The sequence below is a fragment of the Urocitellus parryii genome, chromosome 10 (assembly GCF_045843805.1).
Source record: "Urocitellus parryii isolate mUroPar1 chromosome 10, mUroPar1.hap1, whole genome shotgun sequence".
Taxonomy (NCBI): Eukaryota; Metazoa; Chordata; class Mammalia; order Rodentia; family Sciuridae; genus Urocitellus; species Urocitellus parryii.
In genome coordinates this window covers 103,195,535-103,220,263 of record NC_135540.1, presented here as the reverse complement: position 1 = coordinate 103,220,263, position 24,729 = coordinate 103,195,535, and the positions used below count along the sequence as shown (strand labels likewise).

The 24,729-nt window shown below is 37.3% G+C and overlaps 2 protein-coding genes across 3 annotated transcripts in view; one reads left to right on the top strand and one right to left on the bottom strand.

The window, feature by feature from the left end:
- The window catches only part of Ppat (phosphoribosyl pyrophosphate amidotransferase), a 44,515-nt gene extending 19,825 nt beyond the window's left edge, over positions 1-24,690 (bottom strand). The window contains exons 1-3 of the mRNA XM_026385755.2: positions 24,434-24,690; positions 713-779; positions 160-366 (exon numbers count right to left, since the gene is read on the bottom strand). Of these exons, the coding sequence (XP_026241540.1) occupies positions 160-366; positions 713-779; positions 24,434-24,561 (402 nt within the window). The 5' untranslated portion in view covers positions 24,562-24,690. The remainder of the gene's footprint in view (positions 1-159; positions 367-712; positions 780-24,433) is intronic.
- The window catches only part of Paics (phosphoribosylaminoimidazole carboxylase and phosphoribosylaminoimidazolesuccinocarboxamide synthase), a 38,852-nt gene continuing 15,942 nt past the window's right edge, over positions 1,820-24,729 (top strand). The window contains exons 1-5 of one of the 2 annotated variants that reach the window (XM_077803449.1): positions 2,153-2,201; positions 6,437-6,523; positions 8,072-8,497; positions 16,903-16,968; positions 20,114-20,241. In XM_077803449.1, coding sequence (XP_077659575.1) covers positions 2,168-2,201; positions 6,437-6,523; positions 8,072-8,497; positions 16,903-16,968; positions 20,114-20,241 — 741 coding nt within the window. In that variant the 5' untranslated portion in view covers positions 2,153-2,167. Of the gene's footprint in view, positions 2,202-6,436; positions 6,524-8,071; positions 8,498-16,902; positions 16,969-20,113; positions 20,242-24,729 lie in introns of both variants that reach the window. The other variant, XM_026386446.2, reaches the window with a different exon arrangement.

Below are 24,729 nucleotides of genomic sequence, written 5' to 3'. Positions count from 1 at the left end.
TTAGTGAGACTGTGTCTCTTAAAAAAAGTGCAGGGGATGTAACTCAGTGGTAAACTGCCCCTTGGTTCAATCCCTGGTTTAAAAAAAAAAAGAAAGAAAGAAAGAAAAGAAATGTCCCTTGACAAGATCCTCTAACTAACTGCATTAATGAAAACTTACCTTTTTCCTTAACCGAGCAGCATTCACCAATTCGCCATTATGTGCCACAGCTATTTTCCCGTGAAGTGTTTCAACAACAAAGGGCTGACAATTTTCTAATTCACAGTTTCCTGTAGTGGCATACCTCGTGTGTCCAATGCCAAGATTTGAAACATACAATTTCTTCAAATTGTCTTCAGTAAAAACATGATTTACAAGACCCATTCCCTTGAGAAGTCAAAGAAAAAGCATGTCTTAGAAAAAAACACAGACTAGTACTGCTAGCAAATAAGCCTCTCTGTTCAGGCAATCCCAGTTCACCTGCTGTCTCTATGCTCCATAATTCTAATCAGGATGAAAAGGCGGAAAGAGGCAGGAAGGAAGGTAGGCATGTAGGAAATGAAGGAAGGAAGGAAGATTCTAATTTGACAGATGTTAGGATAAAAAATCGAAAATGATTGAAAAGGTACTATCTTGTGCAAATTGTTTATTCATTCCTTTCTCCCCTCATATACTAATGATCATCTGGCAATTGTTATCTTGACCATCATCGTTTTTCAATGTTCAAGTTTACCTTATGCGTTTTGAATGTTGGCACAGAACTCCCATCACTGGTCACGATACCAGCACTCTCCTGGCCCCTGTGAAAACACAAAGGCATCAACTATTAATCCTCAGTTGAAGAGCTTCTAAAGAGCCTCATTACCGCACTTTGTCAACAAGCATCCATATCTGAGTCTGACACATTCAATGCTACGAAGACTCACACTGCTTCCACACATGATGCTGATGACTGGTAACAGCAGCAGACAACTCCAACAAGATGATCCTGTCATCTGATTCCAACCAATATACATACCAGTTTCTGGAACTCTAAACACTTTTACATAAAGGGAAATAATGTAGTTTTCACAACAATCCCGTGAAGCAAGACTGCGATTGCCATTCCCATCTCACAGATAAGCACACCAAAGAAATGGAAAAATAACTTGTCCAATGTCACACAGTGAGCAGATGGTGCTGCCAGGATCATGACAGACAATCCAACTCCAGAACTTGGACCTCCAAGTAATATTGGTCTCTGAGTAAGGTTAACAGGGTGAGTATTTAGATATAAGCAAAACAATTTCCATTTGCTTTTCTGCATTTTCCAACTTTTCTCCAACAAATATCAGGCTTTTTTGTTTAGTCTTTACAGTGCTGGTGATTGATTTAACTTGGGGCCTAACAAATGTTGGGCAAGCTCTTCAGCACTGAGCTACATCCCCAAGCCCAAATATCACTTTCTATTTATATCACTTTACATTAACATTAGCTATAAACCTCTGAAAAACAGCTCTGCCAACCATTTCCAATTTTTAAAAATCCACAATCATTTGGCAGAACAGAAAATCATAAGATATACACACAAAAATAGTCTCTTTCCCTTTTGTCTCAAGGGTAATTTTTCCTTAAAGCTGAATGAAAAAAAAGGTTAGCAATCATTTAGGTTCAGGTTTCTTTAATCACAAAGCTTGCCCTGCATATTTGGCAACCTTAAGTTACTCCCTCAGGCAGCTTGAACCAGTTAAACTAGATGCTTTCAAGCTCTAAGGAGCAGTACTGACAACCAGCCATCTGGTTTCCTAGGAAACAAAACTGGTGGCTACAAGTAGTGAATCATTTCCAGGTCACTTTCAACATGGAGAGTGGAGCTGGGAAGCACTGGACTGATGAGGAGGTTAAAGCTTTGCTAAGTGTCTGGGCAGAAAAAAACATACGAAAACAACTTTATGGCACACTGAGAAATAAAGGAATATTTATTTACATTGCTAAAAGGCTACAATCACTAGGAGTACACAGAGACTGGAAACAATGCCGGGCAAAGTATAAGAATCTCAAATATGAATATAGAACTGTGAAGTATGCCCACAACTCTGGAGACAGCTCTAAAACTATGAAGTTCTTCCACGACTTGGACGTAATCCTGCAGAATGAACCTGCCACACAATTAACAGAGGAGGATGCTAACAGCAGGCACCTGGCAACCATGAGCCCAAGCACAGCCCCAGAGACCACTGAAGGTAAAAAGAAAAAAACAAAAAACAAAAAAACTATTTTTTTTTGTTTGTTTCTCTTCATATTACAGTTTCACAAACTTTAAATACAGGACACTTCTGAGTCCAAATGAAAATACAGCTAAAATATCAAGGTTGAAAAAAAAATCGCATCTTACACTATTTTACACATGGTAAGAATTTTTTTAAAAAAAGAAGTTAAATACCACTTTGACAACTGTTAAAATACAGAAAAAACACACTGAAATGGCCTTAACTGCTAGTGCCAAATGTATGTATGATGTGTTTCTGAAATATGGATTGGGTTCTAAAAATATTTTAGGTTTGATTTTGATAAGAGTGACAAAAAAGAGAATACCAAAAATACTGTTCAACTTGCTGTTCCACAAGACAGAACTTTCTCCTCTATTTTAATGTTTCCATTTTCTTAAATTAATAAATAAAAGCATTAAAATACAGAGTTGATAAACACTTTTTATGACTTGTCTGGCAGAGCTTCATTTTACAACAAAGACAAATATAGATTTAATAATTAAACAAAGACAAAAATAGATTCAATAAATAAGTGAAGATTTTGATTCATTTATTTCTGTATGTATATATTTATTGGGGTTCTAGGAATTGAGCCCAGGGGCACTTTACCACTGAACCACACCCCCAGCCTTTTCTCTTTTTTTGGAGAAAAGGTCTTGCTAAATTGCTGAGGCTGGCCTTGAATTTGTGATCTTCCTGCCTCAGTGGGATTTTCGGCATATAGGCATGACTGAAGATTTTGAAGATACTAAACAAGGTCCTTGACCTGCTGTGTTGTTAAGCCCAGCACTAGTTATGATTTGCTCATTGTCTCTGGAAGCCACAAGTATCACTAGGCAGGCAGAGTGACAGTAATGAGATTTTTTTCCATGGCTAAATATTTTTAAATATTACTATTTTTTTTAAAGAGCAGAGTTGTTCAAGTACCTGTAACCCTCACTGTCGTGTGACCCATGTACAAAGAACACAGATATTCACATACAATGAATGCTATTAAACCTCCAAAAGGAGGAACCAAGAATAAATGTAACACCCTAGAGAAAATGGCAAGCAGTACACTAAAGGTTCCAAATGCAAAGTGCGTTGAGGACAGCCATTATAGCTGAGTAAACTTGGGTTGGCTGAATTTCATGTTTATAGCTCAGTAATCATTTGACTAAGAAACAATCTATCCCACTTATAAAAACGCTTTGCATCTCTAACATTATGCCAAATGTTGAGAATGCTCTGTAGTCATTATAAGCAGCAGTTATAATATTTTTTTCTTTTAATCATTCAGTACTCTTTAATCACTTAACTTCTCAAAATCTCCCACCAGATGTGTTGGTTTAGAAGATGTAGGTGCTAATATCTTTGCTTCTTAAAGCGATTATCTTCTAACCCTTTCAGGTACCCTTCTGGCTTCAAATTTCTTAGTCCCATTCATAAGCAGTGGGCCTATATTATACAACCTAATCATGTCTGTATAAAGTACCTTAAACCCTGAATTCTAAAATCAAACTCTTCTACACTCATTGAAAATTGATCCTCCTACAAATTGCTTCCACTTTAGACTTCCATAGAAATTTCTGAGATATCCTTGACTTTTGGCCAACAATTATTCATAAAAAGTCTACTGATATGTTCTATAAAAATTTTCTCTCATCCACTCTCATTATCTATAACTTTATCATATCACACAGAGTATTGTTATAACCATTTTTCTATACATTTGTTCACTTGAAAATTCCTTGTTCATACAACTGGGTTCTTAGAAAGTCTTCATGTCTTCTGGTAACTAAATCAACCTGATAATACCTTAGGTCCACTGCTGCCAAACCACATTCCTTCTGTGACCCAGATTCCCCTCTGTCTCCTCTTTATACGAAAAGCATCAGAAGCAATGACTTAAGGATTCAGTTTAAAACTTCCAGGCACAGGGCCTCTGAGTATCATTTCAGGATTCACACTATAAATGACCAACTTAAGAAAAAAAATTCCTGAAGAAGTTGGGAAGCCTACCTGTACGCTAGCCCCAGGTTCTATTCTATGGATAGAAAACCAGAGAACAGAGCAGAAAACCACATTCTCTGCTTACTGTCATTAGCTCAGGATAAATGACCCGTGTGTACCAATATCCTCCCCATGTTTTTCTAAAAAATTCTTATGTAACCCCAGATTCTTATTTTCTATATTCAACTAAATCTAAGACATTCCTTATTAATTCCTTTATCCTCAATGAGCTGTAAAACTTGACTTAAAATTGGCAATTTTTACTTTGAAAGTTAAAAAACACGATTGTGTTATTTGATAACAGTGGTGCTTTGCACTTCTATATTTATTTAACTTTCCATATTTAATTGTTTCCCTATTTTAACATGGGAACCAACAGACTTTTAAATATGATAAACACATTTTTTTCAATAACAATATCTCTAAATATAATGGTGAATCATAATTTTTAAAAACTATTTTGTTTTTTAGTTATAGATGGACACAATACCTTTATTTTTATTTTTACGTGGTGCTGAGGATTGAACCTGGCACCCCACACAAGCAAGGCAAGTGCTCTACCGCTGAGCCACAACCCCAGCCCCATGAATCATGATTTTAAGTGGATGTTTATGTCAATCAAATCACACCTAAATAAAATACAATACTATTTCTATTACCTGGCAAACAGAATTAGAAAAGCATTTGGGAATGATGATTTATAAGGTGAATAAATCTTTAATTTAAAAAATTACAGGGGCTGGGGATGTGGCTCAAGCGGTAGCGCGCCCGCCTGGCATGCGTGCAGCCCAGGTTCGATCCTCAGCACCACATGCAAACGAAGATGTTGTGTCTGCCGAAAACTAAAAATAAATATTAAAAATTCTCTCTCTCTCTCTCTCCCCCCTCCTCTCTCACTCTTTCTTTAAAAAAAAATAAAAAATAAAAAATAAAAAAATAAATAAATAAAAAATTACAAAGAGCAATCAAAATATACTCAACCCCTCCTGATTAGCTGGCAACTTCATTGTCATTGTTGGGTTCCTTTCAAAGATTTATTTTTTTTCCCTTAAAAAAAGCATCCTCCTATGTGTAATATGAATTAAAATGCATTCTGCTGTCATATATAACAAATTTGATTAAATCAATTACTTTAAAAAAAAATCATCCTCCTGAGGCTGGGGTTGTAGATGAGTGACAGAGCACTTGCCTGGCATGTGTGAGGACCTGGGTTCGATTCCCAGAACCACAAACACGAATTATCCTCCTTACCTGATTATTTTAGGAAGTAGCCTTTGCCTCCTCTATGAAAGCAAGCATAGAAACCACCAAACCATAAAACAAAGAGCTCAAGGAAGGATTTCATTCTTTTAAGTCTGGCATGGGGGGGCTGGGGTGGTGGCTCAGTGGTAGAGTGCTTGCCTGGCATGTGTGAAGCAGTGGGTTTGATTCTCAGCACCAAATATAAATAAATAAAATAAAGGTCCATTGACGACTAAGAAAATATTAAAAAAAAAAAAAGGTCTGGCATGGTTCTTTTAAATGATACATCTCTTACCACATTTAAGTAATTCTGATAAATTTCTGAAATGTTTAGTATGTCAATTAATTATATAATACACAAAAATTCTTAAGCTGTTTGGCCCTATGTGCCAGTAAAACATTTTCTGATTATATTTCTCATTGTATATTCCTCTTGTACATTACCAGTAGCATTTATAAAAGTCCCTACTGTGTTAAAGCACCTAAGAAACAAATATAAACAAAACACATCTTATTTAGTTGTTTGCTTATTTATTGATGTAGTACTGGGGATTGAATCCAGAGGCCCTCAACCACTGAGCTTTATCCCCAGACATTATTTTTTTATTTTGAGACAGGTCTCTCTAAGTTTCCTAGGCTGGCCTCAGTCTTTCAATCCTCTTGCCTCAGCCTCCCAAACAGCTGGGGTTAATTTAACCCAAATGAAAATTAATCACAATACTCCTTGGAAATTTACAAAATCAAACAATTTTAATAGTTCAAAATAAACCAAGTAAATGGGATAGAAAAAAATTATTTAAGCCATATTATGCCATTTTATTGAGCCATATTATACCATTTTATTACAAAATATGTCCATCACAAATCCATTTTCATGGATAAATTCAGCTTTAGCAACTAGCTTTACCAGTTATGTTAATTCAACTTTTTTCCCTTAGTACTTATTTCTAAAAGGAATTCTGTTCTCCTTCCAGGCAAAATGTCAGTCCCATTAGAAGATAAAGAAGATATCTCAGGAAATCCTTTGCTTTTGGTTTCTCATATCAGACCAATGGAACTAGGTATAGTATGAAGGGCCAAAAACGTTATGAAACTGATCTAATTTCAAATTGGAAAGACTGCTTCTAATCTGAGAACATGGACAGTATTTCCTGACAGAAACACTGAGTAATTTGTTTTTTCTCCTGTACAAACTTAGGCTGAAAAGTCATTTTTGAAAGAAAATTATTTCCTTAACAAAAAGTTTTATAGAAATACTTACTCTAATTTCTAACTTTTATTCTTTAATTTTATAAGAACTGCAATGGCTAAATTTATAGTAATGAACACAATTGCTTTGACATTTGGTATTCTGGGGGTAAAAGACAAACAGAATTTCACATCTGAAAATAAGTAATATTAAGTACACGAGATCAAGGATTCTTAATTAAATCCAATGTCAATCCACTCTTTGCTTCCAATGTATTATTGAAGGTAGAAGCAAAAAACTCATTTCTAACCCAAATAATAACACCTTATTTCTAATTCAAATAAAGAAAAAAATAACTGAAAAGCATTTCAAAATAGTGATATTAAATATACCACAAAATAAAAACTACTATCTATTGCAAGTAAATTCTATACAGTTTTTGTTTTTATTTATATTTTTTCTCTTTTGGCACTGAGGATTTAACTCAGGGGCACTTAACCACTGAGCCACATGCCCAGCTCATTTTTTATATTTTATTATGAAACAGGGTCTCACTAAATTGCTTAGGACCTCAATAAGTTGCCGAGGCTGCATTTGAACTTGCAATCCACAGGCTCCTAAGCCACTGTGATTACAGATGTACACCACCATGCCCAGCTATATGGTGTTTTCTAATCATTTACAACTTATTTAAACCTGAACACAAAATCTGAGAAAAACAATATGGTTGTTAAAATAACCAATATGATGCCAAGTATAACATTAATTGATGTCATTTATATAAAGTGAATTGTAAAACTAACTTAGGGACCTAATGTGAAAGCACCATGGGGTATTAAAGAATTTCTACCAATAAAAGAAGGTAGCATTTCACTTAAAATGTCATTTGATCTTCCTCTAATTTCCAAAGGAGTAAATGCTGATTGTGTGTGGTTCTTCCCAGCCAATGTACATGAAAATCCCAATCTTGAGAAGAAAGATGAGGGAGGCACTTGAGTAGCAGTTTTTAACCCCCCCCCCAGAAAAGGAATTATTCACACCTGTCCTATAGCAAAACAAAAATTAATTAAAGTCCTTTTTCTTATGTAATCATATTGCTTTCTTAATAAATATAATGTGTTCAACTTTAGCTATATACTGATAAATAGCCCATATGTGAACAAGTGGGAAAGAACCTTTATAGAAGAACAATGATCAAAATGTGACTGAAGACCTACCCTTGTTTAAGCCAGTCTTTGTCATGATAATGAACAGATTCAAGTTCTGTACTTCCATTTACCCATTAGTTTAAGCAAAAGTTAACCTATAATTTGTTATTCTGTCTCCTATGGAGAAAATGTCTTCCATAATGTTGTATCCAATTATTTACCTTGTCTGATGTATGTAATCCATGATTCTTATTTCTTCACATCTGATGCAGGTATCTCTACATCAATAATGGAGCCTCCTAATAATTCACCTTTTATCCCAACTGTTGCAAATGAAGGAGGAAAACACTGGACTATGCCAGAAGTCAGGGCTTTAATAGGCATCTGGTCAGATAAAAGCATCCAACAACAACTAGAGGGAACAGTGAGAAACAAAAGGATATTTGAACTAATTGCTGCCAAGCTTCAGAAATCTGGAATAGAGAGAGACTGGAAGCAGTGCCGAACAAAGTACAAAAACCTGAAACACGAATACAAGATTGTAAGAACAGCTCAGGACCTAGGCATGACTAGGAATATGAAATTCTTTACCGAGTTGGATGCTATTCTGGGACACAAGACAGAAAAATCACAAGAATTTCAAGATGGAGAACAAGCCACAGAAAGTACTGATGTAAAAATGGAAGAAGACCAGATAGGTAGGATTTTTCTTTTTTTCCCCCCAACACTGGGGATGAACTCAGGGCCTTGTGCATGCTAGGCAACTGCTCTAGCACTGAACCATACATTTTAATCTTAATAAAGCAAATTTTAATAAATGCAACCCCTCAAGTTAAAGCAAGTTTTCATACCAATTGTGGTAAAAATATAACAGCCAGGCACGGTGGTACATGACTGTAATCCCAGGTATGAAAGAATGCTAAAGAACTTAGAAAAAAAACAAAATCTTTAAGAATGTCTTACAAAAGGGTAAGTTCTAGCCGGGCTTGGTGGCACCTGCCTATAATCCCAGGGGCATGGAAGGCTGAGTTGGGAGGATCACAAGTTCAAAGCCAGCCTCAGCCTTGGTGAGGCACTAAGCAACTCAGTGAGACCCTGTCTCTCAATAAAAAATACAAAATAGGGCCAAAGACATGGATCAGTGGTTGAGAGCCCCTGAGTTCAATCCCGCATAGCCCCCCAAAAGGGTAAGTTCTTCTGGGACACATCATAAAGTTCTTTAAAATAAGTTTAACACAAAAGATAGAAATACAAAATATTTTCACAAAGCCAGGATAGCATGAAATAAACTGAATGAGTTCTAGACCAAGAAACAGGAAATCCAAGTTCCAACTTAGTTGCTGTGGAACCTTGAGGAAACTATCTCTAGATATAAGCTTAAAATGGGAGGACTGGACCAGATGTCCTTGAAGAGACTTACTAACAGCCAGGCATGGTGATGGTAGATGTCTGTAATCCCAGGTACTCAGGAAGCTGAGACAGAAGGATCACAAGTTTAAAGCCAGATGCACCAACTTAGTGAGATCCTGTCTCAAAATAAAAAGGGCTGGGGATGTAGCTCAGTGACAGAGTGCTCCTGTACCAAACACAAAACAAAACAAAAAAACCCAGTACCAAACAAAATAAATAAATATACTTAAAAACACTTCCCCTAGCCAAAACACCTCTACTAATCTTGTTTCTATAGATTTATGATCTGGCTTCAATGATGCAGTCCTAATTCTAGGAGTGTGAATGTGTGTCTAGGGACGAGAGAGAGGTATGACAGAGAATTAATTGAACAAGAGTGGTCATAGTTCACTGGTGAACAAGAACGGAAATAGTATGTTAGAGAATTGTTATGGGGACAGACGAGGCAAGGCACCAAAGATAGCAGGAAACAGTTTTATTTGGCTGCAGCCAGGTTCAGAGGGCAAAGCTTTCGCTGTTATCAATCCCCTGAACCCCAAGTTCAGGTAGTTTCAGAATTTTATACCCAGCATGTAAGGGGAGGGGCTCAGAAGTTCCCAGTCTGCAGAAGTTCACATAAAAGCATCTTTTTCTTTCACTGTTCTGGGCAAGTTAACCCTTCAAAGATAATACCCAACAAGGCTGAGAGCTTCTTCTCCCCTTTCTTTCCTCCCCCCTGCCAGCTGTTACCACAGAGCCCAATTGTAACTTCTCTTATCTTAGAAATGCAGACATCTCTGTGAAGCCCCAGCTCAAGGCCAGAGGCTTTGTTTATACATTTCTACAAACTACTATGCTGGATACAGGTTTCTGAAAAACTAGCAAGGGGGTGTCCAGCACCTGGAGTGCTGATTTCTTCCTGGCCAATGGCTAAGTAAAACAGGTCAACATGAAAAGTGAAAGTTTATCTACATTGAACTATTTTGTAGAGACTCTTGCTGACAATCCTAAAATGGTGAAGATCACTGGAGAAACCCAGTTAAGATTTTTCTGTGAAGAAAGGAGGTGCCACTACAGAATTATACAGCTGCCTCTATAAAAATTTAAATATAAGGGGTCTAGAGATAAAGTATGTAATAGTAGTGGCATCATGTTTGTACAGTCATTGCTAGGGATGCAGGTGAAGATAACCACATTAGTTACATGTCAGAAGACCTAGTTACCTACACCCAGTACCTACACTGACCTAAACCAAATTGATGTGTAAAGGTGGGGAATCTAAATCATAGAGCCGGGCACAGTGGCCACGCCTGTAATCCCAGCATCCAGCAGCTCTGGAGGCTGAGGCAGGAGGACTACAAGTTCAAAGCCAGTCTCAGCAACTTAGTGAGGCCCTAAGCAACTTATCGTGACTCTGTCTTTAAATAAAATATTAAAAAGGGCTGGGGATATGGCTCAGTGGTTAAGAGCCCCTGGGTTTAATTCCAGGTACCAAAACCAAACAAACTAAATTATAGAAAGCAAACAATCACATTTAGTGTCCTCTCAGAGGGAAAACAGTTCATTAGAAACTACAGCTGGAGAGATCACTGAAGATGACTCCAACAGTATCAAGCCAGAAGACATGGCAGTTTCAGATTTAAAACAAAGTCCTGATATACTTAAAAGAATATTACACTAAGATGCTATGATACAATGTTGCTATGAACTGAATTAAGTCCCCCAGCCCCAATTCATATGTTGAAGTCCTGTCTCCCCAATGTAATAGTATTTGGAGATAGGTCTATGGGAGATAGGTTTAGATGAGAGTGGTGTCTCCATGATGGGATATATATGAATATATATCTATATTCCTACACCTAAGATGCTATAACATTATATGAGGTATTATTGCATAATAGTCATATTTACAAAATATATAAATGGAAAGCATAAATTCTTAATGAAAATGTTTCCTAAGGTTGGTGTTTATCTCATAACTTTTATACACAGATTAAAAAAAGGGAGGGCTGGGGTTATGGCTCAGTGGTAGAGTGCTTGCCCAGCATGTGTGAGGCACTGGGTTCAATTCTCAGCACTGCAAGTAAATAAACAAAATAAAGGTCCATTGACAACTAAAAACAAACAAACAAATAAAAAAACCAAACAACTCAAATGGAGATCAGTAGAAGAAATGGACCAAAGGGGGGAAGCAGGGAGGGGAAGGAGGAAGTGCTGGGGACTGATACTGGCCAAATTATATTGTTATATTGTGTGCAAGTATGAATATGTATCAACAAATCCCACATTATGTAAAACTATAATGCACCAATAAAAATATGTGGAAAATTAAAAATTTAAAAAAAAAACACCTTGGATATAAACTGAGGTGTTTTTTAATCATTAGGCAGTTACTCTGATCTTCAACCTAAAAGTCACAAGAGATCATATTGCTCATATGAGAATAATACTAAACTACCTATTTTCCATTTGGCTATGGTGAAACGTATTTTCAAAATTAAAATTTCCACTATCACCATAGTTATCAATAAAATGGTCAGCAGGGGGCGTTGAAGTACCTATTGTTACTGGATCACAAGGTATGCCAAGAATCAGGTGTTCTCCAATTCACTTATTTCAATAGGCCAAAAATTGGAAATAATTTCCTTTAAACATAAAATATTTAAACATTTTTGTATTTTTCTGCAATCTGGATAATCTTCAGAGTAAACTTATTACATAAATTAATGTACTTTAGTCTTGTGAAAACCAATATTTCTAAGAAATCTTCACTTTAATACAAAAGAGAAATTACAGAAGTGATGGATAAATTTCAGAAAACCCAAGAATTATAAATGTAAAAAAAGATGGCTCAGATATAGGTAAGGTGCTAAATTTAAAAACAGGCACTCAGGGGCTGGGGATGTGGCTCAAGTGGTAGCGCGCTCGCCTGGCATGTGTGCGGCCCGGGTACAATCCTCAGCACCACATACAAAGATGTTGTGTCCGCCGAGAACTAAAAAATAAATATTAAAAAAAAATTCTCTCTCTTTAAAAAAAAAAAGATTAAAAAAATAAAATAAATAAATAAAAACAGGCACTCACTAATTAAAGTCATAATTTTTAAAAATCTTCCTGTTAATGATTTTAATAAACTTTTTTTTTTTTGGTACTGGGGATTGAACTAGACCACTGAGCCACATCCCCAGCTCTATTTTGTATTTTATTTAGAGACAGGGTCTCACTGAGTTGCTTAGGACCTTGCTTTTGCTGAGGTTGGCTTTGAACTCGCAATCCTCCTGCCTCAGCCTCCCAAGTTGCTGGAATTACAGGCTTGGGTGTAATTTTAATAAACTTTTTAGAACCTTTAGCATAATAAAGAATACATCTAGTCTAGCAGAGTTTCAAAAATCTTTGCAATTTCCAGTGACAGAGTCTTTTACATTAATGGTTACTCTATTGGACTCCCAGACAGCTTCAGGATGGAGGCTAGTCCACAGATAGACTGTGTGATTAGAGGGTTGGAACTTGGAATCAACCTGCCCTGGGGGGAAGGGTGAGGGCCTGAAGACTGAGTTCACTCTGCATCCAATTATTTAATCAAATGTGCCAATAAAAAATGGCTTGAGTTTTCCGGTTGGTAACAGCTCCTGATTCTACTTGAAGGATGTGGAGGCTCCGTATACTGCCATTCATGTTTCTGAAGTTCCTTTGTAACTTCTCAAAGATGTACTGCATCAGCCTCTACACTAGGCCTCCTTCATTTTACCTCCCTATCCGCAGTCTGGCTGGGCACAATTCAGGAGCCACTTGTCAAAAGAAAAGAACTTTATTTTTAGAACCACACATGCCAAACAAAACAGCTCCTCAGGAAAAACCTTCAGAGCCCAACTGCCACGGGCTTCCCACAAGCCTCTCCACCTCCCCCACTCCTGCTCTTCAGGCCGATTGGCTGGGTCTATGGGCAGAGCCAAAAAAAGTCCCCCAATGAGCAGTTCTGTGGTCTGAAAGGGCGGGGAAACAGGCCAATGAGCATCACCGCAGAGGAGTCAATCAGTTGGCAGCTAGAAGTTTGCTGGGGCCAGCTGTGAGCCAATCATCAACTGCCAGCTGGAAGTTTGCTGGGGCCCCTTCGGCTGTGGCTCTCAACAGGCCTCCTTCATTTTACCTCCCTATTCTATTCTCAAACCCCTACTACTATGCTTTTTTGAGTAAATTACATACAATCGAACCCACCCTATTAAAGTAATAATTTTTGTTTTAAGTGTATTCAGAGTCATGATCACCACTACTTAATTTCTGATGAGTCCAAAAAGAAACCCATATCCACTAGAAGACATTTAAGTGCTCAACCATTCCTCTACAGCCCCTGGCAACCACTCATCTACTTTCTGTCTCTATGGGTTCGCCCTGTCCGCGAAATTCATATAAATGATGTTAGTCAGCTTTGCATCATTGTGACAAAAATACCCAACAAGAACAACTTAGAGGAGTAGTTTATTTTGGCTTATGGTTTCAGAGGTTTAGTCCATGGTGGGCTGACTCCACTGCTCTAGCCCCAAGGTGAGAAGAACACCATGATGGCCAGTAAGCAGAGAAAGAAGTACCTGCAGGGAAGATGAACCCTTCCAGGGCCCCCCCTCCACCCCCAAAAACCCACCTGCCTAGAGTTACCACCCAATCAGTCCATTCAAACTAGGATGAACTGATCAGCTCTCATAATCCAATCACTTCACCACTGAATATTCCTGCATTAACAGGAGCTTTTGGGGGTTACATCATATGCAAAATATAACAAATGACCTATTATGTCTGGCTTTTTAAATTTACTATGTTTCCAAGTCTCATCCATGCAGTAGCATGCATCAGTATTTCATTCCTTTCCATGGCTGAATAATAATATTCTACTTTATGGACATATATATTTTTCATTCGTTAATTGATGGACTTTTCGGTTCTTTCCACATTTTGGCTATTATGATACTGTTATGTAGTACAAGTGCTTTTTCTCCACTGTGGTAAAATATACATAAAACTACCAGCTTTCCACCCACAAGTGTACAGTTTAGTAGACTGAGTACATTCACATCATCATGCAAATATCTCCACTCTTCATCACCAGAACTTTTTCATCATCTCAAACAGAATTTTCTGTATCCATTAAAGAAAAACTATCATTCCCCACTTTCCCTACCTTGTGGAAACCATTATTCTACTTTCTGGTTGTTTTGTTTTGTTTTTGTTTTTTGTTTTTTTGGTACAAGGGATTAAACCATACCCACAGCCCTTTTTTATACTTCACTTAGAAACAGGGTCTCACTGAGTTGCTTGGGGCCTTGCTAAGTTGCTGAGACTGCCTTTGAACTCAGAATCCTCCTGCCTCAGCCTCCTGTGCCACTGGTATTACAGGCGTGTGCCACCACATTCGGCCTTTTTATTTTAATATTTCATACTCTAGGTACCTCATATGTAGAATTATATAATTAATGTTTTTATCTGGTTTATTTCACTTAGTACAGTGTCTTCAAGATTAATCCAAGTTGTAATATAAATAAGAATTTCCTTCTTTTAAGGCTAAATGCTATTCCATTGTATGGACATACCATTTTGCTTATCCATTCATTCATCCAGTACACCAGAAGTATGTTTACTGGGCTAAAGCACCATCAGTTCCTTTAAAATATTATGCCCTATCTAGTTGTCTTAATTGGCCTAGTTAAACTCTTCTGGAATGTCAACATAAAAATGTCTAAAACCACTAAATCTTCACCTAAACTTCAATGAGGGATATTCTTAGCTACAATGAGGATCAAATGAGAACAGATACAAAAGTTCTTTATCAAGCATTAAAAAGTCAATGAAAGACGTCACCAAATTGGGTCTGCAAGTGTTACTGTACTCCCAAGTACAACAGACTGTTCTGTGAAGTTTAAAATACAAAATATTTGCAAGATTTTTGAAGGAGGTATTTCCCACATCTGAACTTTGGTTTAAGAGAACAAATGCTCAGGGGTAGGAAAGATGGTGGAATGAGATGGACATCATCACACTAGGTACATGTGTGACTGTGTAGTACAGCCACAGAAATATAAAGTTGTGCTGCAATTGTGTACAATGAATCAAAATGCATTCTGTCATATGTACCTAATTGAGAGAGAGAGAGAGAGAGAGAGCGAGCGCCAGAGAAAGCAAATGCTCTTGGCCTCAAGGCTATAACTTTTTTTTTTTTTTTTGATACCGGGATCTGAACTCAGGAGCACTCCACCACTGAGCCACACCCCCAGCCCCAGCTTCTTGAGCTGTAGGGCTTACTGTACCATCATACTCGCCCATCCTACTTCTTACTAAAAGAAATGAGCAACTAATGTTCATAAAAAAAAATAATGAAAACCGCCTATACATTGAAAACAGCTGATACCAGGAGCAGTCTGTATATTATGAGTTTTAGAACAGATTATTTAAATATGGACACATGAAAAAAAATTGACCCTTACATTGAAACGATTATTATAATTCTTGGTATTTTATGGCAATCCAGGTGTTTCAAATGAATGATACTCAAATACAAGAATTATCTATAAGTCTGGATAAAGACTAATCATGTTGGTTCACATGAAATCAATCACATTCCTTTAAAATATGCTAAAAATCATTAGTTCATAACAGTGAGTGACACAGAGACTGGGTAACACTGGTCTAAAAGTGGGTCAGAACATTCATGGTAGGCAAACAAACAAACAAAAACAAATGTTTGAAGGCAACACAAGAAACAAAGAAATATTTGAGGAAATTGCCAGAAGACTAATGCAGTGTGGAATAGACACAGACTGAAAATAGTGTCCTGGCAAATATACAAATTTTAAATAGGAGTACAGTGCCAGGAGAAATGGCACGTGCCTATAACCCCAGTAACTTGGGAGGCTAAGGCAGGAGGCTAGCAAGTTCAAGGCTAACCTGGGCAACTTAGCAAGATCTTTCTCAAAATAAAATAAAAAGGGATGTAAAAGGGGTGAGGGGAGGCAGCAGTCTGGGGATGTAGGTCAGTGATGGTGCTCCTGGGTTCAATCCCCAGTACAGCAACAAAAAGAGAAAATGTAGAGTTTTACAAAAGAAAAATGGCAACTCTCAAAGACGAATGAGATTTTTAATGAAGAAGCTGACTGCTTTCTAAGAAGACCAATTCTTGGAATTTCCAGATGAAAATATGGTAACCAGGGCTGGGGATGTGGCTCAAGCGGTGGCGCGCTTGCCTGGCATGCGTGCGGCCCGGGTTCGATCCTCAGCACCACATACAAACAAAGATGTTGTGTCCGCCAAGAACTAAAAAATAAACATAAAAAATTCTCTCTCTCTCTCTCCTCTCTCCTCTCTCACTCTCTCTTTAAAAAAAAAAAAAAAAGAAAATATGGTAACCTAAGTATTAACTTTAAAACAAAAAGAAAATCCTTAAACTTTCCTATTTGCATTTTAACTTAGCAAGGGAAAAAAACTCTAAAAATAAGATCCTAATACTATCATATGTTCAAATAACCATAAAATTATTAGAAAACACATATCTGATTTGAGTTTCAAGTTTTTTCTAAACCTTGTACCAAAATATTCCTAATTTTTCAACTCTTTTGTCCAATTGCTTAAATGTTCTTACTTTGGTATATTTCAATACTTTAAAACTAACGTAGATCAAAAGTTATCATGTAATGGTTCTTTTCCTGTGTTTTTTTAAATTTGTTTTAAGAATTATTTGAAGGTCAGACAAAAAGCCAAAGAACTTTGAGCATCAAGAGAAAAGCACACAAAGATGGTAAGAGCCTGAGAAATGACAAAGTTTTTCTACATTGTGAAAAACTTTGGTTGCTTTTTCCTGATAACAAAAGATATTTAGTCCTGACCTTGATAAATTAGACAAAATATATTGCTTATGAACTGTGAGAGCACAGAATGCTGAGAAATTATTTTTTCCATAGGTCATTAAGATTAAAAATAAATGGAAACTTGCCCAGAGTTAAATAACTATACAATAATCATGAGTCTTTAAATTATTCTTTATAGTGACTATTGTCAGATATGGTTCTTTAAAGGAGAAAAAAGTGTCCACAAATTAATAAGCTTTAAATTTTCATTTATCCCAAAGGTAGGTAATAATGGGTATAATGTTTTAGTACATCTGAAAATAAGCCAAACTCTGAAGTCAACTGAATGTGCGCTGATTCCACACTGATCCATCAGATATCAGAAAAGGCAGTATACCATATTAAAGAAAACTGCTGTATGGTTTGCCCTCGGTATCTCCAGGGGCACTGGTTCCAGGGCCCCCACAAATGGACACCAAAATATGCAGATGCTCAAGTCCCTTATATAAAAAGGATAGTATTTGCATCTAAACTACACACATCTCTGGTATACTTTAAATCATCTCTAGATTACTTATAACGCCCAATACAATGCAAATTGTATGTAAACAACTGTTACACTATATTGTTTTGAGAATAATGGCAAGAAAAAAAAGGAGGTATATGTTCAGAACAGATGCATTTTTTAAAAGATATTTCCAATCTTCAGCTAGTTGAATCCACGGATGCAGAAGTCATGGATACAGATGACTGAATGTGTCAAGAATACACAGGCTGAGGATCAGAAAAAAACCTCTATTCTAGTCTCTCTCTGACCACTCAACACAACAGATCTGGATCTCTAGGATAATAGAGTTTTAGTGTTTTGTAGGTTTATTTTTTGAGCAAATACAATAATTGAAGAATCAAACACATTTTTACGTTGTGAATGCACCCATGTAATCATCACCCAAATAAAAACAGAGGACCCTAAAAGCCTCCCAGTCATTAACTCCTCCACATCCCCAGGAAAGGAAGATTATCACTATTCTGACTTCTGTCTCTATGGATTGGTTCAGGGTTCATACCGTATGTACTCATTTTTTATTATCAACTTTTAAATGGCAAATTTCTTTCATCCAACATTATTTATAAGAGCTATAAATTTACTTGTAATAAAAGTTTTTATTGCTTTAGAACATTCCATTGTAGGAATGTACATCCGACCACTTTTTAAAAATCCATTCCACTGTTGGGACATGCCAGTTGTTTCAAATTGGGGCCATTATGAATAAAAAAAAAAAAATGCATGCTTTTCTGTTGAGTACATACCCAGGAGTGGGGTACAAATCATAGGGCATGCACATTACATATATTAACACATTTAGTCTCTATCACAACACATATATTGATTTACCATGAGGAAAGAAAAGTCTACAGAAGTCTGTACTCTTGAACCAATGGGCTACACTGCCTCTCTTGTGAGGGCAGGAACCACATCTGCCTGTGTAATACAGTGTTCCCAGTTGTCTACCATAGTGCCTTGTATATACACAGTAGGAGCTCAAAAAATATATTGAGTAGAGTCATGTGTTGTATAACGTTTTATCAATGATGGATGACATATACCATAGCGATCCCAGAAGACTGTGATGAAGCTAAGCACACCTATCACCTAGAGGTTATGCTATAACCATGATAATGTCATAAAGCAAAGCATCACTCAGTGTTTGTGATAAGGTTAAGGCTGGTGTAAACAAGTCTGCACTGGCAGTTCTATGAAAGCATTACATAGACAATTACATACAGTACACAATAATGGATAATAAGCAACCATGATACTTATATACTATATTTTTATATTTTATTTTATACTTATTATATATATTATATAATATTATATATATATATATATTATACTTTTATTAAGAGTGTACTCTTACTTATAAAAAATTTTACTTTAAAACAGTTTTCTATGTTATGCTACCCATAGCCTCATACATTTCACATTTCCCAAGTCTCCTGACTGCATCTTCAAGAGGCCACACTTGAGTTGACATGTACCACATAGGTTTGTGTAAGTATATGCTAGGTTGTGAACTATAACAAAATAGCTTCATGACACACTTCTCAGACTACAAGAGTTAAAAAGATGCATGATTATATTAGAGAACAACAGGAACTCTGCCTCCCTGACTTTCCTCCTCTTATAAACTTTTTCATCTCAAATAAGCTAAAAGTTTCATTTCTCCATTTCTGGATATAAATACAAGTCAGATTAATTGCCCCACCTTTGCTACCTCTTCATGCCTACCAGTGGAAATGCTAGGGAAAAGGGAAATTGCTAAGGGTTTAACTGCATAAAAGCACCATTCTGAACCAACTGAATTTCATCATGGACTTTTTCTAACCTAGAAGATGAGAAAACAGACGCAGAAATCCCGAGACTTGCCCAAGATTAACCATGTTACTGGTAAACCTGAAACTCGATTTCAGGTTCTATGTTATGGCTCTTTGCAATCTTGACCAGTGACAAAGCAGTGTCCTGTGGGACTTTGGAGATGGGGAAGAAGCATAAATTCTGCTTCAGACTAATGCAAAAAACAAAGTTCTAAAATAAAATAGTTATAAATAGAAGAAAAAAACATTTATGATCTTAAATAGAGAATCACTGAATTAAATTCTTTGAAAAATCAAAGACAGGGCATACATATATCCCGGTACTGTTCTAAGCATGTTACATATATTAGCATAAGATCACTTAGCCCCTACCACCTGTTTTGCCTATAATTAGCAAGGACAGTTTTAAAATAAGTCACTTCTTCAGATCAAAAATCACTTGACTTGGATACAGAATATAAATAACAGGGTACAAAAGGAAAATCCTATAGGAATATTATATACATGGTCATTTTCACTAAAAGATAAAAATCAAAATAAGGGACTATATCTCCAGCCTTAATTGAAATCCAAAAGCAAGTTGTCTGACATCCTCCTCCTGTGTTCTCTAACACACTAAATGAAGACAACTGGGAACCAATTCCATAGAGATTTATCTGAGTGCATCTTTTTCATGAGTACCTTTCTAGTGATAATGTTATATACTCTTCTTTGCAGAACCAGTATCTACATCTCTTAAGAATACTGCTCCTGGGATTAGTACAAACCAGTTTCCTCAAAGCATAATAACAGAACCAAAATATTCTACAGAATGTTTCTTCAGACAGGAAACTCAACTTTATCAGGTAAATTTCATAATTTTTTAGAAGAGTATGAAAATGTTTACCAGTTGCTGAATTCAATTCTAAACCTAGGGACTTGACTGAAGGAAAGGGCATGCTCACTTCTTAGCTAACCAAGTTCAAGTTCATTAGTTAGTTTTCTGTTGCTTTAACAAAATATCTGAAGCTAAGTACTATATAAATAAAAGAAGTTCATTTATCACATAGTTTGGGAGGTTGAAAGTCCAAGAAAGTTCATCCTCTTGAGAGCAAGAGACTACATGATGAGAGAGAATACCAAAGAGTAATTCAGAGGATAGGCTCATTTGTGTGTGTGGTACCAGGGAATCAAACCCAGGGCTTCATGCATACTAGGCAAGCACTCTGCTACTGAGCCATATCCCCAGCCCCAGGCTTACTTTTTAGTAACAATCCACTCTGGAAAGAACTCACTCTGTGAGACCAGGATTAATCCACTCCCAGGACAATGCCCCCATGACCTAACCACCTTCCTCTAGGTTCCATCTTAAAGGTTTCCACTATTTTATAACTGCCACAAAGAGGACCATGCTTCCAAAACATGAATCCCTGTGGAATAAATCACATCTAAACCATAGCATTAAAGAAAGGATAACCAGCTGGTTAATGGGATAATTCATTTAATGGAATCTTCAGATATGTCCAGGCCGTTCTGTTCTCCATAAAATGTGACTGTAGTTTAATAAAGATGAAAATGTTTCATCTACAAGGCAGGTCTGGTTTGTTCAGAAGCCTGCAAACTGATGTTTTCAGTACCAAAACAGCATTTGGTGATTACATAAATCTGATATGAACACATCTGCACATACCCACATGCAACTTACAGCTAAGAGGACAATTAGTTAACATTTTTAACATTCTCCTTGACAGAAAAGCAGAGCTATGAAATAAAGCTGCAAATAGCCAGAAGTACTACTAAAAACAAGTAATCCTGGGCAAACCCATCTGAATTGTATGTCCAATTCATGATTGTTTAGTAAAGTAACTGATGCTCTACTTGTTTTTATATGAAGCAGCTCTGGAGTCTGAGAGCCTCCAGAGGAGGATTGCAAGTTCAAAGCCAGCCTCAGCAAAAGTGATGCACTAAGCAACTCAGTGAGACCATGTCTCTAAATAAAATACAAAAAAGGCTGGGGATGTAGCTAAGTGGTTGAGTGCCCCTGAGTATAATCCCCGGTACAAAGAAAAAAAAAAAAAAAAGATTCCATGTGTTAAGGAAATAATGTATAAAAGATATAAATTACTTCATCCAAATGGGAAAAAACCAACCCAACCAATTGTCAACATACAATATATACAACCAATTCCACTGTATATTAAGCTATGACACAGATATCTAGGATTTTAGGTTTAATACCATACAAATATATTAGTTCTTGGGGTTGGGGGTGCACAGGTAAGTGAGAGTGCGTGCTTAGCAGGTATGAGACCCCAGTTCAACCCCCAGTATCCTCCATTGCAAAATTTCTTTATTTTTTTCTGATCCTTGTCTATTGTTTTAGAGCAACAATTATTATATCTTCTAGACATAAGAAAGTTTCATCGATTTTCCAATTAAAATTGGATCTCCTAAAGTCTGAACCAACCCCACTCTTCGTATTTACAAAAGGAAAACCTAACCATTTTCCATTACATTAGTTCCTCACAAACTACTGAGTTTCTTGCCACTGTTGTTGAAAAGAAACTAAAAAAAACACAAGATCAATTTTCGGCACTACAGTCTCCTAATGAAGTCTTATTTAGTCAAAGGACCAGCTTAATAGAATTCTTTTTTTTTTTTTTTTCGGTACTGGGGATTGAACTGAGGAGCACTCAACCACTAAGCCATATCCCCAGCCCTAATTTGTATTTTTTAATTTAGAGACAGGGTCTCACTGAGTTGCTTAGCACATCACTTTTGCTGAGGCTGGCTTTGAACATGATCCTCCAGTCTCATTCTCCAGAGCTGCTGGGATTACAGGGGTGTGCCACCACGCCTGGCCCACTTATTTATTTATTTATTTATTTATTTTTTAATTTTATTAGGGGGGCTGGGGATGTGGCTCAAGCGGTAGCGCGCTCGCCTGACATGCGCGGGGCGCTGGGTTCGATGCTCAGCACCACATAAAATAAAATAAAGATGTTGTGTCCACCAAAAACTGAAAAATAAATATTTAAAAAAAATTTTATTAGAGCTTTATAGTTATTACATGGAAGTTGAGTTCATCCCAACAAACTTATATATGCATGGAATTTGATTTCAATTCATGATCTCTCTCCTGGAATCCATTTAATACTGCTATACTACCACATCATTCTATCTTTATTGCTCTTATTTGGATTATCTAATAGCGTAATTCTTTCACAAAAAAGCAATGATAGTACAAAAAAGCAACTGTAGTAAACAAGTACATGTAACTAGGACTCGAATTGTACTCAATTTTAAAACAGTGGGTGGACCCCCAACAGCACAAAAACAAATTACCCCTTTTCTTTCTGGCACATTTTTAAAGAGGAGGCAAAAACGGGGATGAAAAGAACTTTCTGAGTTCTAGCTAAGAAAAAACAAATTAAGGTCAGTTCATCTATTTCCCATAGATCACTAGATAACTGTAAGATCACCAGATCCATTGCCACCCGCCTAAGAATATATTTAAAATAACTTCTAAGACTGTGATAAACCAATGTTCCTCAGAGCCATGTAATCAGATTTTAATTTCTCCTTGGATTATATATCTAATTCTCAACAAATTTTTTTTCTTTTTTCTTTTTTGCACACGCACGGGGGTGGGGTGGTGGGTGGTATTAGGGATCCAGCCAGGAGCACTTAACCACTGAGCAACACCCCCAGTCCTTTCTGTGCTTATTTTGACAAAGGGCCTCAATAAGTTGCTTCGGGTGTCAATAAATTGCTGAGGCTGGGTTTGAACTCCTGATCCTCTTGCCTCAGCCTCCAGAGTCACTGGGGGATGCCCTGAAACAAATTTCATTTTAAATGGGAAATCATTATGGTCAACTTACAATTACCCAAGATTAGAGTTATTCATATTAAAAAGATTCTTTTTGATTCATCCCAAATTCTGAGAGCTACTAAACAAACAAATTGTACACAAAATGTCAAATCAAATTCAAGTATTTGGGACTCCAAAAAAAGCAAAAAGACTACTTATAATTTTATTTGGTGAGGGAAAGCTAATCATTTGGAATGCATTTATACATGTTGCACCCATATTGCTGATAAGGGTTTACAGCCCAGTTCCTTAACTGTTCTAGAAGTTGTCGCTATTATGTTGCCTTATGAAAACTTCAGTGATAATGTCAAGCCTAAATCTGCATTTCTTACTCCAACCAAATCATACAATTTCCCATTAGGTATATTAGGTCAGGTAGTAAGAATGGAAGCAAAGGTATATTTACTTATTTATACCTCGAAGTGATCTCCCAATTTTTTCCAAATCAGTGTGTATCTTAGCATACAAATACTACTCTCTTTTAAAGAAGAGTTGATTTCTGCCATCTTACTACCAACGTTTTCGTTCAATATTTAAAAGTGTATCAATGAATCGATTTCCTGAGATTGGTATATTTCCTGCTAATTCATATGAATTCTACGACCGTTGTTCCTTTTGAACACCAACTAGTTGTTTCCCTGGGTCTGGACTCTAAGATTCTAGTTCCTATAGCTATAACTAGTTTCAAACTCACAATCTGCCCAATAACTCTGGCCTTGCAAACAAAAGCTTGTGCTGGTTGTAAGTCCGGCGCGAAAATCTGAAAGTGTTGTAGGACCTGGACTAGTCGCCACTCCACACATGCCTATAACAAGTGTAGCTCCTGGGTCAGAACTTGCACGCACTTGGGCATGAGCCCCGACCTGGCTAGTCCAAGCAAACCCGAGCCTTACAAACTAACCAGACTCAGCAGATGTGCACAGACCCAGGGGGAGGGGAGGGTCCCTAAAGGGCAATAGGGCCTGGAAAGGTGGCCAGAACAGGCTAAAGTCCCTGGAGGCAGGGTGACTCCCCTCCCCCACAACCTGTTGGATGCCACTGGCAGGTACTGGTCCAGGAAAGAGTGCTGTCCTTCTAGTTCTTGGGAGCTCAACGGAGAGCCAATCCTGAACGCGGGAAGCGGCTCACAGAGATGTAAAAACACTTGTCTCGCCACCCCCACTCCTACCCCTCACCCAGTTGCTCACCGGTGTTGCAGCCCCACGAGTCCCAGAGTGATCACATGTGGCACATCTAGCTGCGTGGGCCACTCTCCAGAAGCTATGCACCCGAACACGCCGCATTCCTCGCGAATCCCCAATTCCTCCAGCTCCATGTCGCTGCCAAAAGCACGTGGAGGAGCTCGCCGCCGCAGCCGAGGTACTAGGACCAAACAGCTGCCTGCACGGCCCAAGAGCCTCAGAGGCTGGCGCTATAGACCGCCGCTTCCTTCCCCGCGGCTAGACCTAGGCTACTGCGGCGGCGCGTGCTTAGTGGGCGTGAC